The 19,679-nt window shown below is 43.0% G+C and overlaps 2 protein-coding genes across 2 annotated transcripts; both read left to right on the top strand.

Moving 5' to 3' along the window:
* Nucleotides 1-495: 495 nt before the first annotated feature.
* Nucleotides 496-3,461, top strand: LOC133898246 (transcription factor bHLH30-like). The gene is made up of 2 exons (XM_062338856.1): nt 496-1,291; nt 2,438-3,461. The coding sequence occupies exons 1-2, from the start codon at nt 788-790 to the stop codon at nt 2,978-2,980; spliced, it is 1,047 nt and encodes a 348-aa protein (XP_062194840.1). The 5' UTR covers nt 496-787; the 3' UTR covers nt 2,981-3,461.
* A 7,370-nt stretch (nt 3,462-10,831) lies between these two features.
* On the top strand, nt 10,832-13,955 carry LOC133899274 (ATP-dependent Clp protease adapter protein CLPS1, chloroplastic-like). Its single transcript, XM_062340252.1, has 3 exons — nt 10,832-11,023; nt 12,119-12,266; nt 13,499-13,955. Exons 1-3 carry the CDS (start codon nt 10,948-10,950, stop codon nt 13,758-13,760), a joined length of 486 nt encoding a protein of 161 aa, XP_062196236.1. The 5' UTR covers nt 10,832-10,947; the 3' UTR covers nt 13,761-13,955.
* Nucleotides 13,956-19,679: the final 5,724 nt, after the last annotated feature.

Here is a 19,679-nt window from a genome sequence, read left to right as displayed (position 1 = left end):
CACTGGTCAGTCAGCTTAAGATACTCCGGTAAACGAATTAGGTCCCGTTTCCAACACATGAATTTGAAAAAAAAAACATCGCAGTTCAGTTTTTATAGGAGTCAGGGAAAAATCACGGGCTAAATTAAAAGACCTAGAAATGTCCATGTCTATGCAAAGCATATTAATATTGGGGTTGTTTGGTAGATTTACTCTTGATTTAAATTTTGTAAGAAAAATAATTCTCTATGATATAGTCTGTGGAGTAGATAAGTTGGTTTTTTACTCCTATTATTTAGTTTATTTCAAAAAATCACTCTAAAAACTATAAATTATAAATTGTAATTTAACAAACCTCTCACTAATTCTACTTAATGAGCTGATATAAAAACTCTAATCAAACAGGCTCATTGAATCACAAAGAAAACTGAGGCATAGGAGAGAAAGCGATGGGGAAGTGGAAGAGCTCAAGTAGCATAGGCGTACACGAGCCCTAGCCGTCTCGACCACTACCCGACCACCTCACCACTCCCGGTGCGAAAAGGCCACCCGACGCGTCGCAAAAAGCTATGGCGGACTGCCTAAAGCCATACACACCTGCATGTTGCGCAGGTCCGTCGCCACGAGCAAGAGTTTAAAAGGCACCCCCCGGCCGCCCCACGCTTTCCTTTGACCGGTAAACGAAGCAGCGAGAACACGATCACGAAGAGAGGAAGAAGGCGTCCCCAAGAATACACTAGCCAAGAAGCACTCGTCCTCCACCTCCTCCGCCTGCTGCTGGAAGAAGTTGATCGATCGATCGATCGGGATGTGGGAAGGAGGAGGCATCCACGGGAGCCACGAGGCTCTCCTGCTCCAGGCCGCCGGATCAGGGGCGGGCGACCACGGCCACGCCGGCCCGGTCCTCCTACCGCCGTGGCTCGGCTCGGCCACCGCGCCGTCGTACTCGTACATGGCCCCCCACGCGCCGCCGGGGCCCTTCGGCGCCGAGGGGCCTTTCGGCTTTGGCGTCGGTGGGTACTGCGAGGGCGGCGACGATGGGGGCGTGGGGCAGTTCGGGCTGTTCGGTCTGGAGCCCCTGCAGCATCACGGTGTGCCCGGAGGCGGCGGGGCGGCGCCGCACGGGCCGAGGGTGGTGTCCGGGCTGCTGGGGACCCTGCAGGCCGAGCTGGGGCGGATGACGGCCAAGGAGATCATGGACGCCAAGGCGCTGGCGGCCTCGCGCAGCCACAGCGAGGCCGAGCGCCGCCGCCGCCAGCGCATCAACGGCCACCTCGCAAAGCTCCGCAGCCTTCTCCCCAACACAACCAAGGTGATGAGATTAGTACACCCATGCATGTTTCATCATCACTTCACATGTCTAATTGCACACTGACACTTCGTGTCCATATGGCCAAACCCTAGAACTTGGTGGCCCTGAACCCTGGTATGCGCAATCGCGAGATCGATATGCTTCCGTTCAATTCAGATCCAGCAAACAATAACAAGATCGGCAAAACATACTCCATAGTCCATACTCCGATCGATGGATTAGTAGACTACCTAAGCACACAGCTTTAGATAAGAACACAGGCAGCACAAGATCAGTATCTAGCTGGCCGAGCTACCTACCTAAATATATAGCTTAACCAGTTTCTCGCGACAGCTGCTAGTGACACTGGCCACACTTACATAGCATAATTACATGCTTGAAACCAAGGGCCACATCCAATTCCCCATTTCTAAATGAGTTGCCTCACACTCATCTTTCCTCCCCGACTAATGCCATACATTACTGATCATATTTTGAGACAGGAATTTCACGGGAATTTTGCAAGAAACAGCCCCATTTCTACAGAATTCCTGTAAAATTCTCGCGTTCTGAACTAGAGGCCCAGAGCTGTACATAATTAGAGAGGCCAAAGGAGACAAAGAAAAGGTGCGAAACACTCTAGATCGTAGCGGTAGTAGCACTCGCTGACATGCAAGGCAGCAAAAGATGACGCAGAAACCTTTGGTCTCGTGGGAGACCGCGCGCGCTTCGCCTGCTGCGCTCCTGTGGGGAGATCTAGCAGCCCGTGCAAGACAAGCGCGCACGCTCGTGTCAGAGGCTCAGAGCGCATCAGAAGCCTCAGCTCACGCACACCCCAAAAGCGGCAAACAGGCGGGCGGGCGCGCATGCAAAGGCTGCACCCACGCGCGCGATTTTTGTAGCTTTTCCTCCATGCTCGCATGCACTTGCGCCACTCGATCGCCACCCCTCTCCTACCACCACTACAACTGCAGCCTGCGCGCCTACTTGCACACGTAGACACACTACACAGACACCGGCGCCACCAGCTACTGTAGCTGTACTCATATTCCATTTGTGCAATCATACGTGCATGCATCCGAAGCTAGCTCGATTAATTCAGGCAGCTAATGATGGATCTGATATATTGTTCTGTTTGGTGTTGTGTGGGTGTTGGGTGTAATGCAGACGGACAAGGCGTCGCTGCTGGCCGAGGTCATTGAGCACGTCAAGGAGCTGAAGCGGCAGACGTCGGCGGTGTTGTCGGCGGGGGCGGAGGACGCGGCGCCAGCGGCACAGATCCTGCCGACGGAGGCCGACGAGCTTGCGGTGGACGCGGCGGAGGACGGGGAGGGGAGGCTCGTCGTGCGGGCCTCGCTGTGCTGCGAGGACCGCGCAGGACTCATCCCGGACATCGCCCGCGCGCTCGCCGCGCTCCGCCTGCGCTCGCGCCGCGCCGAGATCGCCACGCTCGGCGGCCGCGTCCGCAACGTGCTCCTCATCACTGCGGACGAGGAGGAGGAAGGACAGGGCGAAGGAGATGACACGGAAGGCGACGGGTGCGCCGGCGCCTCCCACCGGAGGCACGAGCTCGTCGCGTCGATCCAGGAGGCGCTGCGCGCCGTCATGGACCGCAAGGCGGGAAGCAGCGACACGTCCTCGTCCAGCGGCGGCGGCGGGAGCATCAAGAGGCAGCGCATGAGCGGCGCGCACGAACAAGGTTCGCTCTAGTGTGGTAACACTAGCTAAAGCAAGCTCCATGGCTCCCTCAATGCTAGCATGAAATATGCAAGAATGCATGCATGGCTAGGCTAGCGAGCAAATGAAACTCAATTCCATTAGTCTAGCTATATAGTGCACTTCAAATTTAGAGCTGGCTCTTCTTTTTCGTTGCTATGGTAATGGTGTGTGCATGAGGGAAAGAGAAAAGGAAACATGGGATGCCCAAGGTAGGGGTAGAGTTTTATGTATCCCTTATATATGTTTGTGTGCTTTTTTACTTGCTTAGCATATGTATTTGGGAGAGGGGGTGATTTGAGAGGCTGTTGATAAACCTCTCATAAAATGGGGGTGATAAGGGTGTACATGTATATTCTCTGGGGTATAATGGAAGATGGAATTGGTGGGACGATTGTTAAATTTCATCATGAATTTGCTTTCTTTTCATTATTGTTATTTTCTCGCTTCGATAATGCATTCTACATGTTTGAAATGCTATCCATTTTGTTGTTGTTTTGCCCCATATTTTCTCCGGAACTAATTTAAGATTTCATTATTTGCTAGTGACATTGTTATTTTCTCGCTTCGATAATGCATCCTTTTCTTCCTTGCTTGGACGAATCAGTGAACCTTTGTTGGCATATATTAACACCCAGAGCTAGTGGTAGATATATATGCAGTTAACCTCTATGATGTTGTTAAGTACTATATGTATATCTCCTTGGTGATTCCACCAATCTTTAGTTCTGTCTTCCGATTGTCTGACAACACTGAATTTGAAGCCCATTTGGAAATTGGAACAAGAGATTATCATAACCTTTTTCGGAGGGATCACATTGTTTTATATATGCAGCGATTTATGCATTCAGGTAGGTCCTAGCTTGGGTTTCTTAAAGGGAAAACTGCAAAACCCCCCCCCCCCCCCCAAAAGTCACTTGGATTTTGACTTTCCCCCCCAAAAGTTGTTTTGTTGCAAAAAGCCCCCCAAAAGTTTGACTTTGTTGCAAAAAACCCCCTAAAAATTCAAAAAAATAAAAAAAATCATTTAAAAAATTCTAAAACAAACTAGAGACAATTCTAAGACCTTCTGTGAAATTTGTTTTCAAAAATAATATCCTTTGCATCATATTTCATGGAGAGGAAGTTTGGAAAAAAAAGAAAAATGTGCAGCTCATTTATTAACTCATGTTATTTTAACTTTTTTATGTCTACCATTATTTTTCCTACACAAATAATTGTTTAAGTAAACTAATAAAAGTGGTTTCACTAATTTTGGGGGTGTTATGGATTAGTTATGAATTAATCTATCTGCAACCCATTTACTGAATCCTGCACGTTACGATAACTATTTCAAGATTTCATGTATTTTTACAAGATAGAGGATCATGTAAGAAGACTAAAAAATTTTGTTTCATGATTTTTGGATTAGTAAATAATTAACTATGCATTTAACTCGAATTAATAAATGAGTTGCACGTTTTTCTTTTTTTTCAAACTTACTCTCCATGAAATATGATGCAAAGGATATTATTTTTGAAAACAAATTTCACAAAAGGTCTTATAATTGTCTCTAGTTTTTTTTAGAATTTTTTGTGATTTGTTTTAAAAAATTTTGAATTTTTGGGGGTGTTTTTGCAACAAAATCAAACCTTTGAGGGGTTTTTTGCAACAAAACAACTTTTGGGGGGGAAAGTCAAAATCCAAGTGACTTTTGGGGGGGTTTTTGCATTTATCCCTTTCTTAAAAATGGGAGAGGACTAGGAAATAACATTAAATGACACACATAACAATGTATATGTTCCATGCCATGCATGTTTATATATCATTGGCGTCTACCTTTTCAAACCAAAATGAGCCTAGTTTCATAAGATATATTGTAGCCTACTAAATATTGAAGGGATATGTTGCAAAAATTGCATGATTTCTGGGGCAGCCATACAATTACTACATAAGGTTCGTGGACTCCATTTCAAGAAAGTCAGAGTTGAGACTTTAAGTTGAATGGATTTTATCTTGAAAGAATCAGATTGCTGGATGAGTCGTATAATCCAAACAAGATTTTCTTAGATTTATATGATTGGAAGATTTTTTGCAGAAGTTCAATCGTTTGTCCAAAATATGCTTAAAATTTCTTTCGTTGTAAAGGAAGTGGAAGATAATTATTTTTTCATACAAATAAGGCTGAAATAAAAACGGTTAACAAATATTAAAATATAAATTGTATTTAGGACATATAGCAACTAGTTATTTGGAAAATGACAATCCTCATTAATTCGATCTAGTTGGGGTACTGCTACAACCTTGCTTCTCCGTTCGTTTCCTAGCAAATTTCCACGTGGACAATATATTTTTTGGATATATGTAAATATATAATAGTTGTAATTTTACTGCGGTTTTGTTAGAATAGAAGACTTGACATAAGAGTTCAATCGTTTAGATTGTAGATTTTATAGAATCTTATTCTAGGATTCCGATCAAGACTCTAGCTAGCTTATGACCTTGCTTCATATGCTATCCTAGATCAACAGACATACAGGACTACGCTAGATTTCCTAGATCTTATTATGATGTTCTGTGTTCTTGATTCTGTTTGGAGTTTCTTCTGGTCAAGTTAGCTAGAGAGCTAGCAGGGTAGCACATTTCTATGCAGAACATGGGACAAACCTAGAAGCCGGCAGGCTTTCTAAAGATTAGAAGCTAGAATAAAAGGCTGGTGCATGTGCTGTGTTTGCTACGCTGGATGTTGCGGGGGAGCAGGGGCAAGGCCCAACAGCACGCAGCACGGGACCGGCGCATGAAGCGAGGTGGACCATGCCTGCCTGGCTGCCTCCACTTATGCACATACGCAAGCACGGCCCCATCACCATATGATTACCATCATCTTCATGATTATCACAGTGGAGCTTTGTCTGATCGCACCTGGGAACAAGGTTAATTCAGACGTGAAGGATTAACCAACAATCGTTATCATTATTGACGCGAAACAATCGATCTTTATATATCCTTTTAGAATGAGAAGATCGAGTTGGTTAAATTAAATATAGTATGGAGTTAAGTATGTTCTCATTTAGTTTAAAATTTTGGGAAAGTTGCGCTTAAAAGGTCCAATTTTTTAATGGCATTCGATTATTTTATCTCTTATTATCTACTGCTCAACTAAAACCTGCATCGGTTTCAATCGGCATTTTCAGTCCATTCCAAATCCAAAATCTCTCCCATCTCATAACACAAAACTCTCCCTTGCTCACCACTAATTCCTAGATATTGTTTCCATGCTCCAGGTACCGCCTTTGCCTTCACTCCCATGTGTCCTCACCTCCACTTCCACTTCCTGGTGCTATATACCATTATACCACATGTCCTGCGTTGCTGTTGTGAATCTTAGAGAGGAATTAAGCAGTAACTTAATAGAGGACTTTATGCTACATTCTTCAAGATGATAATGCCGATGATTTTCTGTATGTAACACGGCAATGTGGAATAAAAATATAAGAGAATTCGAGGCATTACATTGTCTTGTTGATGAAAAAGAACTGTGAGACATACCGCTTCTTCTTGAAAACAAATTAGGGGCATAAACTAAACTTGAAGCCAAAAGGCGCCGGTAATTCTTTTTAGAATTTTAAGGGCATATTCCCATTCTCATTTCGTTAAAAAAAGAATAATTTGAGAATGAACAACGGTGTTAATTAATTGAGTATAAACAACTAAAAATAAAAAACTGTCTTGCATAATGACTACTTGAAAGTAGAAAGAATTAGGTCAAACGAGCTAACAATATAATAAACACACTACTACAAAAATAGTCATATTTGCTGGCTCATCACTGCCGATTCCTTACAAGATGACAGTGATAGAGTATTACTATTGGTTCATAAAAAAACCCGGCAATAATAGTTAATATGAGCATGAACCGACAGTGAAAATAGTTATTATTATCAATCCGTAATACGAACCTACAGTGATAAGAATAACTGCCGGTGTGTAATACTAGCCGGTAGTATTAAGGGACCGGACCCAAAAAATTTATTGATTCAACTTTTGGCTCACGACCTTATCAGCTCGGACCGCTCACGTCCTCTCTTAGCCCCTTATCTTCATCTCCTCCTCTCGCTCTCTTTACGCGACACCCACACGCGGATCCGCACCACCCTCTTGCGCCATGGTCGTAGCCCGCATGCAGCCGCCACAAAGCCGCCGCTCCACCATGGCCACACGCAACTCCGCCATGAGACGCCACTTCATCGTTGCGCCATTGCTGCTCAAAGTCGGGGCTGCTCCGTGTGTGCATGCGCTTGCATGTGTGTGCTCGCTGGCCGCTGCGTCGTCCTCCACATCACACGCTAGGTCGACAACCATCACATCGGTGGCCACCACGACACACCTGACGGCCCCATCGTTGGCTATGCCCCGTCTCCGCTCCGACAACGCCTTGATGGAGGAGTAGATTTGGGTTCCATGGCCTTCTACCCTTCGTTCAAGAGGAGGTTATCTGACCTATTGAGGCAATGGGGGTCATTGTCGTTAGAGTAAGGGTTGCTGGCGAAAGAAATGAGATTTCACCTAGAGGGGGGTGAATAGACGTTCCTAAAAATTTAAACTTCATAGCAGATTAAATAGAATCTGGAACCTCCAAGTTTAATCCAAAACTTCCAGCCTTATTCGGAAGTTCCATGCTCAACCCAGATATTCTGGTCACAGAGCTCGAAACTAAAACTAAACTACGCCTAATGAGTTCTAGCTCAAATCAAATGAAGCCGTGTGTTCCAAAAGATGATTTTAAATAGATCCATAGAGCACCTGTAGTTAATTTCACATGAGCAAGTAGATCAAGCAAATAGAATTAAATAGAAAGCAAGAACAATCAAACCAAGACAGGAGACGCGCGATTTGTTTCTCGAAGTTCAGACACCTCCATTTGAGGTTCCTACGCCTCCATTGAGGAAGCTCGGTCACACTTGAGTTGGGTCTTTCTTAACCATTTTCCTCGCCAATGCTACACCGTTGTGCCCCTTGGGTTTACTCTTGATTTCTTCTCTTGCGGAGGCATAATCAGGCATTCACAAATTTTCTACGGCACACCACATGCTTGGGTGCTCACCGGCGACTCCTAGCCATCTAGGAGACCTTGATCTCCAAGAGTAAAAAAACACAATCGAAGATTTGCTTGCTATGAACTCAAGTGCTCAAGAATGAAGTTCAGATCACTTGCACTCAATGTTTTAATCTCTTAACCCAACTCACTTCTCTTCTCAAATCTCACACTAAATTAGAGTGGGGAGAGCTCAAATGGCTTTAGCTTTGAGTATATTTGTGGGGAGCATTAGCAGTAGCCAAAGGAGGGTGAGGGGGGTATATGTACCCAACTCCCTAAAACTAGCCGTTACAGATAAATTTGGATTCATCCGGAACTTCCAGGTTGCCCTGTGTTAGCTTCACTCAGAACCTCGACGATTTAACAAAATCTGGAGGTTCCGAATTCACCTGGAACTTCCGGATCCAAAACTTAGTTCAACCTGCGGACCTAAACCGAAAACAATTCGGACCTTCCGAATACCATATCCAGAATTCAGAGATTTTGGACCCAATCTGGACCTTTCGGGTCCAGAAAGAACTTCGACCCGATAACCTTATTTCGGAGAAAATCCAGATGTTCCAGCTATGCGGAACTTTCGGATCAGCCCGGAACATCCGGGTACTATTAGCACACTAGAGTTTTCCGGTGTTCGTGGGGATGTTTTGTGTCTCTCATCTTTATGCTAAATGGATACTTTGAGCACTGAGACATAAACAAAGCTACCAATGGTACATCCCTCTTAATAAAACGGCATTCCTATACTCAAATTCAAATAGAAAATTTATACCAATAGGAACACCCTCATACCATCTTCTTTCTTCACCTTAAGAGGCGTCAACGTCAAAGTTATTTCGTCATTGGGACTATAGCACATTAGTCTCATATCATTTATACTTTTGCCTTGAGCAATGTCCACTTCGGATTTTAATTTGATGTTCATCAACTCATGAAGTTTAACCTCTTTTATATCTTCAATCCACTTGATGTCCTTCAATATATGAAGTCCAATCTTTGCTCTTCACTCCACATCTTCTTGCATTCTTCATGTAATTGATGTGAATCTGCCATAGCTTCTCATGACCTTGCACGGTCCATTGGCGCAAAACCTTCACTCGCCCTTCACCATCACATCAGGCCTTTGGCGTCAAACCCTTTACTTGCCCTTTACCACTGAATGGTCCATCGCAGCCGAATATTGCTTGTCTTTCACCGTCATGTCATAGAAAACCACATTGTATCTAGTATCATCAATTTATTCACTTAGTCATTTTAATCATCACTTGATTTTCGGAAGCACAATAAAGCTCTCTTGATAACTTACCATATACCAAGCGTGGAAGACTTATCTTTTCACATCATCTTCTTATGGTTCACCACCAAGGCACGAACCGTAAGAATCAAGTATATAAGTTGTCCACTAAGCTTGTCTTGACCTTGATCTTCCAATTTGGCATATTGAATATTTTAATTCAACTCATGCCTTCTTATATAACCTAACTCTAACTCACTCTTAAGCACAAAGCACATGGGTTAGTCCATAAAATATAATTCATAATCTCATATATTTAGTCACGTAATCTCCACAAGTGACTTTGTCTTCATGCTTCTTGTCAATCTTCTTGAGCTTCTCCTTTTATCTCATTAGCTTCACCTAGAGCTTAATTACTTCGATGTATTTCTTTAATCTCACGACATTTCTCAATAAACTCATGTTTATCACTTATGCATCTCCTATGATTAACCTACTAATAATTCTCAACATAATTATTAGTCTATAGATATTATCATTAATTACCAAAATCATATTTATGGGCTAGATGCACTTTCAGCTGGAACCAAGGGCCATGGAGGAGGAGGCGGTCAGGTTCGTAGTTCGAAGGAGGCGACAAAGGTTGTGAATGGCGGCGAGCTCGAGGACGAAGGGCTAGCCTCGGGATGCTCGCTCCACGACAGGGTGTGGGCGGAGCGGTAAGTAGGGTGCGACCTTGTGTGTTGTGGAAGCGGCCTTCGTGCCGCTATGGTGCAAGATCGAGCTAGCGTGACAATGGCGGCGGAGCGCGCTGGCGGTGGCGGTAGCCAAGCCGACTCGATTTTGAATCGGCTCGTTTTCTTTCTTTTTTTAATGCCGGAACCACTTTCAGTCCCGGTTGTATAACTGACAGTGATTGAGGTGTAACTTTCACTTCCCGTTGCGTATTGCCGATTTTAAAACAGTAAATGTATATTCTACAATAGTGACCGTTTTGGCAAAAAATTCTATGTGAGAAATAAATCGTTTCCAGTAGAAGCACTACAAATTTCATGTGTCAAAAATGGATTTCAATTTTGATGTTTACTCTGTGGAATCTGCTCTAGTTTTTTTTTTTTTTTGAGAGAGTACCGAATTTACTATAGTTTTTTCTATAGTATTGAATCCACTCTGGTTAGAGCAAGGAAATGAAAAAAAAATCCATTTTAGCCCCTTGGGATTTGGGACCCTATCTCCCTGTCCTCCAGTCTCCACCAACCACCAAAGGCACAAGGGTAATTTAACTAGGAGCATGTGCTGTCAAGTTTCAACTAGCACTGTACGTGTGTGTTTATACACGTGGAAGCAATGTAATACAGTAATTTGGAGAAGTATAGAAGATAAATGATTAAAGATTAAATGTATTTTTGAAATATATAAAAGATAAATGAAAAAAAAAATCTGAAGACACCAATGGCCCAGAAGCCCGGACCGCAGACTGGCCTCACACGTGGCACTCCCGCGACGTCAACCTAATTACTGGGCCACAAATATTCTCGCCTCCAGACCGCTCATCGACCGGCCCACGGAGCATCGCCACCGCGAGGACCCAAGATCCCGAGACCAGCAGGCTCCGACCACCGATTCTGAGCCGCGGCAACGGCGGTGGGCGACATGGAGGCCGCGGTGCCCAGCCGTATCGCGCTCTCGGCGGCGAGCCGCCTCCCGAAGAATCGCCACTCGGTGGCAGGTGTTCACTCTCTATCTCTCTCTCGCTTGCGGTTCTTGGCTTCCCGTTTGTTTGTTTCTCGGATGCGAATTGGGGGAGTAGTTAGTAGTACTAGTACCTTTTGGGTTCGTATTGGATAAGGTTGATGCAACAAGTAGGGGTTTGTGCCGTTCGCGTGGTTCTGGTCGAGCTAGAACTGTAGGGGAATGGAGTGTCGGGTTCCAAATGGAGTATGAGTGCCGAGGAGGAAGTACAGTTCTGGTTTTGCAAGAATTCGGCCGTTGTTTCGAAGGTTGGGAAGGGGGAATCCGTCAGTTTCCTGCTACGGAATGGCCGCCTCGTGTTGGCAAGAGGAAGGGGACTCACGTCAGGTCAAATTATTCCCTCTGTTCTTGGTAGCGGCAAGAACAAATGTGGAAGGTGCAAAGTTAACATCATTAGCATTTTCCATTAGCTTTTGGTTCTCTGTTTGATTGTGTCATGGACATGGACTGTGTTAGCACTACAGCTCTTGTCCATGTCTTTCAAGAACTCAGATCTGGTGTGTCTTTTCTTTATAGACGATAGATATTAACAATCGGTTCCAACTGCTAGGCCACCTATCCAAACGGATAAGAGCGGTGGCAGACTAGCAGTTGTTAGAATGCACAATTGGTCCATTTAACAGATACATCCTGCAACAAACCACCAAAATTTTAAGACACACTTTACTATTGAAATAAAGAATCAACCACAACCGCCCAGCCATTCTCCACATGTATTTTTCCTTGATGGCTGCTGCCAATTGCTGATCATTCTTTCTAGTGTTCTTGAAAACCCTAAATGACTAAGATGATGATTGAATCCACACCTGACCTGAGATGCTTATGAAGTCCTGCTCTGTTTTCGATCCACCAATACTGAAGCTTATGGTTCTTGTCTATTACTGCATGACCGTCAGACTATTCTCAAACTTCGTTCCTTCATTTTCAGCGAAATTTGTGACCAAGAACTGTGTGCTAGATTTATGATGATTTTTAATATAGATGAAAAATTGTTTATTGTGTCATCTTGGTCCATGGTTCCTCTTGCAGGATTGTTGGTCTAATCTTTCATGTTCCTTTTCTTGTCCTGCAGGAGATAAATCTTCTATTTACAAGGGAAGGTGCCAAAGTCTTGCCATTCCTATGGCTCTGGTAGCAGCTGCACCAGGCAAAGGTGGTGGTGTGCTTGATCGGCCAATAGAAAAAATTACTCCTAGTCGTGAGTCTGAATTTGATGTGAAGTAAGTGTTATATCCTCTGTCACTTTTGTTTCTATTCCTAGTACGTGTAAATTCTAGAAAAGGAGGGATCTGAATTTTGCATTGTCTGATTTAGAGTCTAGAATTAAACACAGCAGGTTAGAGTATTCTTTTGCACCTAATGATGGAAGGTGAAAAAATGAAACACATTACTAAGTGGTTCCAAACAGATAACTAAGTTGTCAACTACTCCATATTTGTTTCACTGTTGTTACTGGGACCAAACTGTCCAATTTATTCATACACAAAGAAAAAAATAATAAAAATACCCCAGAGGCACTGAAGATGTGACTGATGTACCTCCAGCTGAACCAGATAGCTGTACATCTCTTTTTCTTATTGCCACGTGCAAGTTCCTTCGCTTTTCCAGAAACTTGTTTTTGATATTATCATGGTTACGTCAACTGGGGCTCGCCATTGAGTCAATTTCAGTTACATTGCACGTACAGTGGTCTCTTTGTAGGCTTCAAGTGGTCTTGGAACGCTTGTCTTTTTGTACATATTCTGCTTTTGTATCGAGTTAGAAATTTTTGGGACAGATAGTACTTGGTGCCACAATTGGTAGGTACATGGTTGCTTCTAGTTTGGGGGTGTTTTGGCACTTTGTGGTGCAGTTTTAATGTTGGATGTGAGCAGGTAGCCTTCTTGTATTATTTTATTTTGCAAAGAGGCTCCATGTTTTACCTCCAGGGTTGCATCAAATATTCATATTTCATACCTTCATGCATACGCCTGAGGATATTCAGATTCCTGATAAACCAGGTTTCTGAACTAGAAGGTTGGTTGCATAGATGTTTTTTTTTCTCCTTAACTCTGTGGTTCTTGGTGGTTCACCAGGAACATAGTTCATCGAAGTGTTTTTTTTTTGTTGGTAGGGCTTCAATTACGAAAGTACAATAACCTGTCTTGTGCCTGACAATATGACGTCATATAATTTTTGGACCCTTTAAGCCTCTGTCTAGCACCCCAAGTGGTTATACCTGTGGCACTGGACAACATATTATTGTATATGGCATATTGACACATTGATGCTCAGAAAAGTGGCCAGTGCACCAGTGCTACCTTGCGGATAGCTATGCCACTTTCAGTTTTCTGTTTAGCTTAATTGATCTCGTTGAGCTGTAAACATCATAAAATGGTCATGGTAGTCTTTGGTTCTATACCTGATTGCACGCTTGGAAACCATGTCATGACCAAGTTCATTTGTTCTGCAGGAAAAAACGCAAAATGACGCCTCCATATCGTGTCATCCTGCACAACGACAACTACAACAGACGCGAGTACGTCGTCCAGGTCCTGATGAAAGTGATCCCTGGGATGACTGTCGACAACGCTGTGAATATCATGCAAGAGGCGCACGTGAACGGGCTGTCGGTGGTGATCATCTGCTCCCAGTCCGAAGCCGAGGAGCACTGCACGTCGCTCAGGGGCAACGGCCTGCGAAGCTCGATTGAGCCCGCGAGCGGTGGCTGCTGAAAAAAGGGGTGTTCCTGTTTTGCCGCGTATAGTTTTGTAAATACCCTGCGTATCCAGATAAGCTGAAATGGGTTACAGGCAGTAATCGATACGATGAAACTGAATACCACTTGGGTAGGTGTAAATCACGTAAGAGTCTTGTAGAACAAACAGAACTTTTTCAGTTATGGTTTATGAAACATTAGTTACACTCAATACCTTGCTGTCACTTTTCTGCGGCGCCTCGTGTGAATTCTCAAGCTCGTGTGCTAAGCAAATGAGATGTAGGGGCCGGTTCCTCTGCTGCTTCTGTGCAGGCTTCTGACGGGTTTCAGATGACCTGTGCGACAGTTAATTAATTATAAGATAATTAGAGATTTGACTAACTAATTTAAGAATTAAATTGATCATAAATAAATTTAATGCTTAAGAATAATAGCACCTTGCATTATCAAAATAACTCTATTTTAAGTACTGCAATTAGTCTAAGATAATTCTTTACTAATCTAATCTAAATATTTAATTAATAATAAAATAAGAATATAGACTTACGTGTGGGAACCCACGTGTTGACTTTATCTCTAAGATTATACCTTGACTTGCACTTTAAGAAACATTCTTAGTAATTAAGGCAATTTTTTTTAATGTCTAAGTAAAGCTTCCTTGATCGCCAAGTAACCATCCTTAATAGCTAAGGAAATCTTCCTTCTTGCCTAAGGAAAATAGTAGAGATAAGAACTAGATAACTTGATCCTTAAGTAATTGAACACTATAAATAGGGGCATGGTTGTTCTTCATTCATCATACTTCTCATTCTTGAGACAGTCTCACACATAAGCTCTAGTGGATACTTTGAGAGCAAGATAATTAGTAGTATTCTTGATTTCTAGTTCTATTATATTTGGTATTCTAGCTTTCAATAGGTTATTAGATAAATCTATGTTGAAGTGTTGATAATATCAAGCTAAAACTATATAGAGGGCTAACTATTTATTTGAGATTTTAGCATAACCTAGACAAGCTACGTTGACACCCTACTCTATTACTATTGTGATTTTATTAGCAAACTACATTGACACCCTACTATATTATTATTGTAACTTTATTAGCAAGCTACATTCACACCAATAATATAGTTATATCAGAATTATTGTCTGATTATATTTCAATATTTTTATTTCTCTTTATTATGTATTATTATCCATTAATATTATAGCTCGATGTTACATTTTAATTAATACTTGCATTTCTAGAATCGAAATACATATATTTAGTCAATTATTCATACTGTTGTTGATCACTAATGGTAGAGTGGATATTGACGTGAACAGTCGATACATTTTGAGTTACCGAGAGTGTCTAGTGAAAGATCTAATCATGTAGCCGAGACTATTTTATTCACCTGTATGGTGCAGCATGTGCATCGAAAGTATCATTTAGAACTGTCTATAGGAAAACCTCAAGCCTCGTCGTGATATAAAACATGATGTGGTATTAGTGATTAGACAATATTGACAGGGCTAAATAAATAATGAAGTTTTGATATCAGAATAATTTATGTTTAAGTATACATGTAATGTCTTTATCTTGCTGAGTATTTTATACTCATACTTGTCTTATGTGGTAAATGCAGAATCTCAAGCTCATGATCAAAGGCATCGACAACTTAGGTGCTATGCACAAGAAATTTTGGGTTATACCAATAGTGTAGTGTTCAATATTTTACCTCAAAATAAGTTAGATCTATAAATATTTAAATTATGAATTTTCATATAAATAAAGATTCTACTAATTACTCTGTAAACCACTAATTTTATTTGTATATATTTTATCTTTTTTTTTTGCCTTAATATGGTTATGAGTTTTTATCTATAATTATGTGGTAGTTGTCGTGTGAGCCTATATTCGGGGCGTGACAACATGCGTCTCCATTCTGATGTTGTTTATGATCCGGGGTAGCATTGGTGTCCATCTTGGCATGAACTGGTTGCTTCTTGTTGTACGACGGCATTTTGTCGTATATCCACACAATATTTCTACACATATACATGCATATGAATATATAATAAAAAAAAGAGAAACAGCCACAGCTAGCTTGTGCCTCTTTTCTCCTCTCTCGCCCTTTCTCCCGTGCTAAGCCGGGCTGGCCCACTTCCCCTTTTCTTGGCCCACAGCAGGTCGGCCCGACTGCCCATCTCTTTTCCTCCTCCCAGCTAAACCACCCCAGGCCAAGCGCTCTCTTGCTCCTCTTCTTACCCCAGCCGCCAGAGACCATGGGCGTCGCCCCCTTACTTCTCTCCTGCGCCAAGCCACCTCTCCCTGCCATCTAAGCCAGGCGCCCCCCCTCCTCTCTATCTCCAACCGATTGTATCAAATAAAACGCCTATCCTATCTCCAGTTCAAATCATCCCAATCCCAACCAAATCAGAGCTTATCTCTTCGCCACAATCTAAGGAGGTCACAACCGATTCAATCTCGATCCGCCCCCGGGCTGCTGGCCTATAAAAGCAGAGGAAGGGGGTCAAGTTCAGGGGGGCGCAGAGAGAGGGAAGGGTGAAGCCCCTACCCCCTGTCGCCATTGATGGGAGCACTGAGGAGAAGAGAAGCTGACCGCGTCGTGCCTCTTTGCCTTGCGCCCCTCCTCCTTCTTCTTTGTTACAGATCTTTTGCCGCACATGTGTTCTCCGGTCTTGTTGCCGTATAGGTACGCCGGTTGGCTTCGCGCCGTGGCCTTGCAAGCAGGTGTTCCGGCCGGCCTTGTTGTCGTTGCCGTTGAGGTGTTGGTTTTGTTGGTGTTTGGATTCGAAGCCTCGTTGCCATGACTGCACAGGTACACCAGTCGGTGCTTTGTGCCCGTGTCCGTGCGAGCAGGTTAGTCCTGGTTGGCTTCTTGCACCGTGGCCGTGGAGATGTAGGTGTGGTGCCAGCCGGCGCTTTGTGCATGTGTCCGTGCGAGTAGGTTGAGTCCTAGCCGGCCTCTTGCGTTGTGGATGTGGAGATGGAGATGTGCTATGATTTGGTTTGGCTGTTCTTTGTTCTATGGTGATCCGGCTGGCCTCGTTGCCGTGACCGTGGAGATGTTACATGCTTTGATTTTGTGGCCTGCCGTTCTTGTGTTCTATGATCTGGTCGGCCTCATTGTCGTGACCATGGAGATGTGTCGTGCTTTGATTCGGTGGCTGGCTGTTCTTTTGTTCTGTGATGAAAGCCCACCAACCTCATTACCGTGACCGTGGAGGTGTGCTGGTCCTCGGTGCTTCCTAATTTGTGATGGGCTCCAGCCGGCGCTTGCGCCATGGCCATCGAATTGGACGTGTTATCATGTGTTTTGATGAGTGCGCATAGGCACTGCCCCTTTCTTCGTTTGCTATTGTGTTCATGCGTCGCCGGTTGGGTGTTAGATGGCCGCCGGATGCCACCAGGGGATCTAAGTGCCTCCGGGCGCGTGTTGCTGGCATGGTGCTGCTTGGTGAGTTGCCTGTGGGATGTTGTCGAGATTAGGGGTTGTAGATAGGAGTTTAGAAACATTGTAGTTCACGGGCTCCCGAGAGGTTGTAGCTAGTGAACTGTAGAGTAGCTGGAGTCTCTCTCCCTCTATCTCCTTGTAGTACCTGAGGCTACGACCGATGATGAGGGGCTACAGATTCTGAGGCCTACGTGGTCGATGATGACCCAAGATATATAAACAGTCCATAAAGCTCATACTAGACTGTTTGTCCCGTCTTTTGCTTTTATTTATGGGGCTTTTGCAAATACCTCCCTGGTTTTTTATTTTTTGCAAGGATGCCACTCGAATGACAGTTTTAATGGTATTTTTGTAATTTTCTAGTGGCAAGCTTGAAATAACAACAGGAGTAGTGGTTTCTTTGCAATTGTCCCTTTATTTATTGTCTAACGCTCACTTTGCTTTGTCTTTGATGCATGTGTCTACAGCCTTACAGACTCGGAGACGGTCTAATGACGACCAGTGCAGTAGCTTAATCGGAGGTAGTCCGGAAAGCCGGATGTAATTAACCGGCGGCCTCACGAGGCCTTGAGAACCAGGACTGATGATCGCCCGGAAGTTTAGTCAGATAGCGTGTGCGTTTGTACGTATGTATGAACAAATGAAACTGTACTTTATGATTTCGATAATAAATAAATAAATAAAGTTACGTATTTCAATTACATTTTGTCTCATATTCCTTTCGTATACGACTGTATACTGGCACGCTCGCATATATTCACAGTTATGTAATATAGCAGTTCAAACACAAACGGCATGTTTCAAATCCGCGAAACACTTGTGTTGAAGGAAATAGGCTTGAAGTTATGATCATGGCATATGTACATCTACATACACGTGTTATGATATATGTATATATGTCGTGCTAACATTTGACTTCCAAATGTTATTTCGAAGTCCATCCGAAAAGAATGCCATCCTGAAGCCTAGCTAGGCAGCTAGCAGCATCAATGCATCATATGGCGAACGGGGCAAAAATCCAAATATAGACAACATGTAACAGATCCCTTCTTTTATCAAAAGTAGGCTTACACAACTATCTATCCATCATTCACATCACATCTCATCTTTAACCACCTCTCTAGCTATGCAGCTGTTTGGTGTGCACCACTATTTTAATAGATTGAATTAAAATACTAATTAAACAGGCACACACCACTATTATTTAAAAAATTTAATTTGACAATTTTTTCATGCATTGTGAATTTAATCGAATCTTTTTGTCCAGCCCAAGTTTTATGAATCTTTCAAAAATTTATATTTTTTCTTTTTCTTTCTTTTTCTCTCTTTTCTCTCATTGCACCGACACTCTACTTACACCTATGGAGAGCAAGCATGCACTAGGCCATCACGCTATACCACCACTAGAACAAAGTGCCACCACTAGGTCATTATGTTATTAAATTAATTAAATAATCTAATTACACTAACTAATAAAATTCACGTTAATTACTATTTACAATCCATTTACTCTGACTAAGCAAATAATTACTATTATACAAATTCATGCTAATTACTATTATACAAATTCATGTTAATTACTATTACACTGATTGAGCAATTAATCAAATTTATATAATCAAACTAAGCAAATAGTTAAACAAATGTAATTGAACAGATTAAACAATCTGCTTATTCTAATTATTATTATTGTTGTAAGTATTAATTAAATACATAATTTAAATACATACTGTAACTCGCGCTACTGCTCCTCCTTGCCTCAGGCTGATTTTCCTCTCCTCGCGCTGCTGCTCCTCCTCACCTCGCGTTGCTTCTCCTTTGCTCGCGTTGCTACTCGTCTCCTCTCTTCTCGTGCCGCGGCTCCTTACCGCCCTACTCTCATCTTACAACAAAACACAGCAGCGTGGGGGATAAAAGCCACTGGGACAGCAACGCGTGGGCCAAAAAAATCAACAAAAGCGAAAGCAGCGGGGAGATGTACCGAAAACACCAAGAAGATGCGATGTGAAGGGACGTGAGCACCACATCCAGCCTGTATTTGGGACCTGAGGTGTCGAATAAAGCACCGTATTTAGCACCTACAGGCGGTCCCATCATTTTTCAGTGCCTCAGGTACTGGAATTAATTTTTCAGTGCTTGAAGTGCCGAATACATATGCTAAATTTGTAAATACGCCGATATGTTGTCTATTTTGGCAAATATAGTAGAATATGTTGTCTATGTTTTTATTTTTGCCTACGCCACTGTTATTGCCAAAATAGATAACATAGCGACATATTTACAAATCTAGTATTTGTATTCGACACCTCAAACACCGAAAACCCGATTTTGGAACACGAACACCGAAATAGGTGGGTCAGACTGTTTCTGGGACTTGAGGTAACGAATACGGCACTGATGCCGAAAAACCCTGTATTCGGCATCTGAGGTGCCGAATACAGTGTACGGTGTCGTTTTTGGCACCTCATGTTCTG

This window comes from Phragmites australis, chromosome 18 (assembly GCF_958298935.1).
Source record: "Phragmites australis chromosome 18, lpPhrAust1.1, whole genome shotgun sequence".
NCBI classification, from domain to species: Eukaryota; Viridiplantae; Streptophyta; class Magnoliopsida; order Poales; family Poaceae; genus Phragmites; species Phragmites australis.
Note: the sequence above shows the minus strand (reverse complement) of the source record. Positions and strands in the feature narration are given on the sequence as shown.

Excerpts from the sequence above, each read along its gene's own strand:
- LOC133898246 (XM_062338856.1), top strand. The coding sequence starts at position 788 with ATGTGGGAAGGAGGAGGCATCCACGGGAGCCACGAGGCTCTCCTGCTC. Across the intron at positions 1,292-2,437 it reads TTCTCCCCAACACAACCAAG|ACGGACAAGGCGTCGCTGCT; the intron begins GTGATGAGATTA and ends GGTGTAATGCAG.
- LOC133899274 (XM_062340252.1), top strand. The coding sequence starts at position 10,948 with ATGGAGGCCGCGGTGCCCAGCCGTATCGCGCTCTCGGCGGCGAGCCGC. Across the intron at positions 11,024-12,118 it reads GAATCGCCACTCGGTGGCAG|GAGATAAATCTTCTATTTAC; the intron begins GTGTTCACTCTC and ends CTTGTCCTGCAG. Across the intron at positions 12,267-13,498 it reads GAGTCTGAATTTGATGTGAA|GAAAAAACGCAAAATGACGC; the intron begins GTAAGTGTTATA and ends TTTGTTCTGCAG.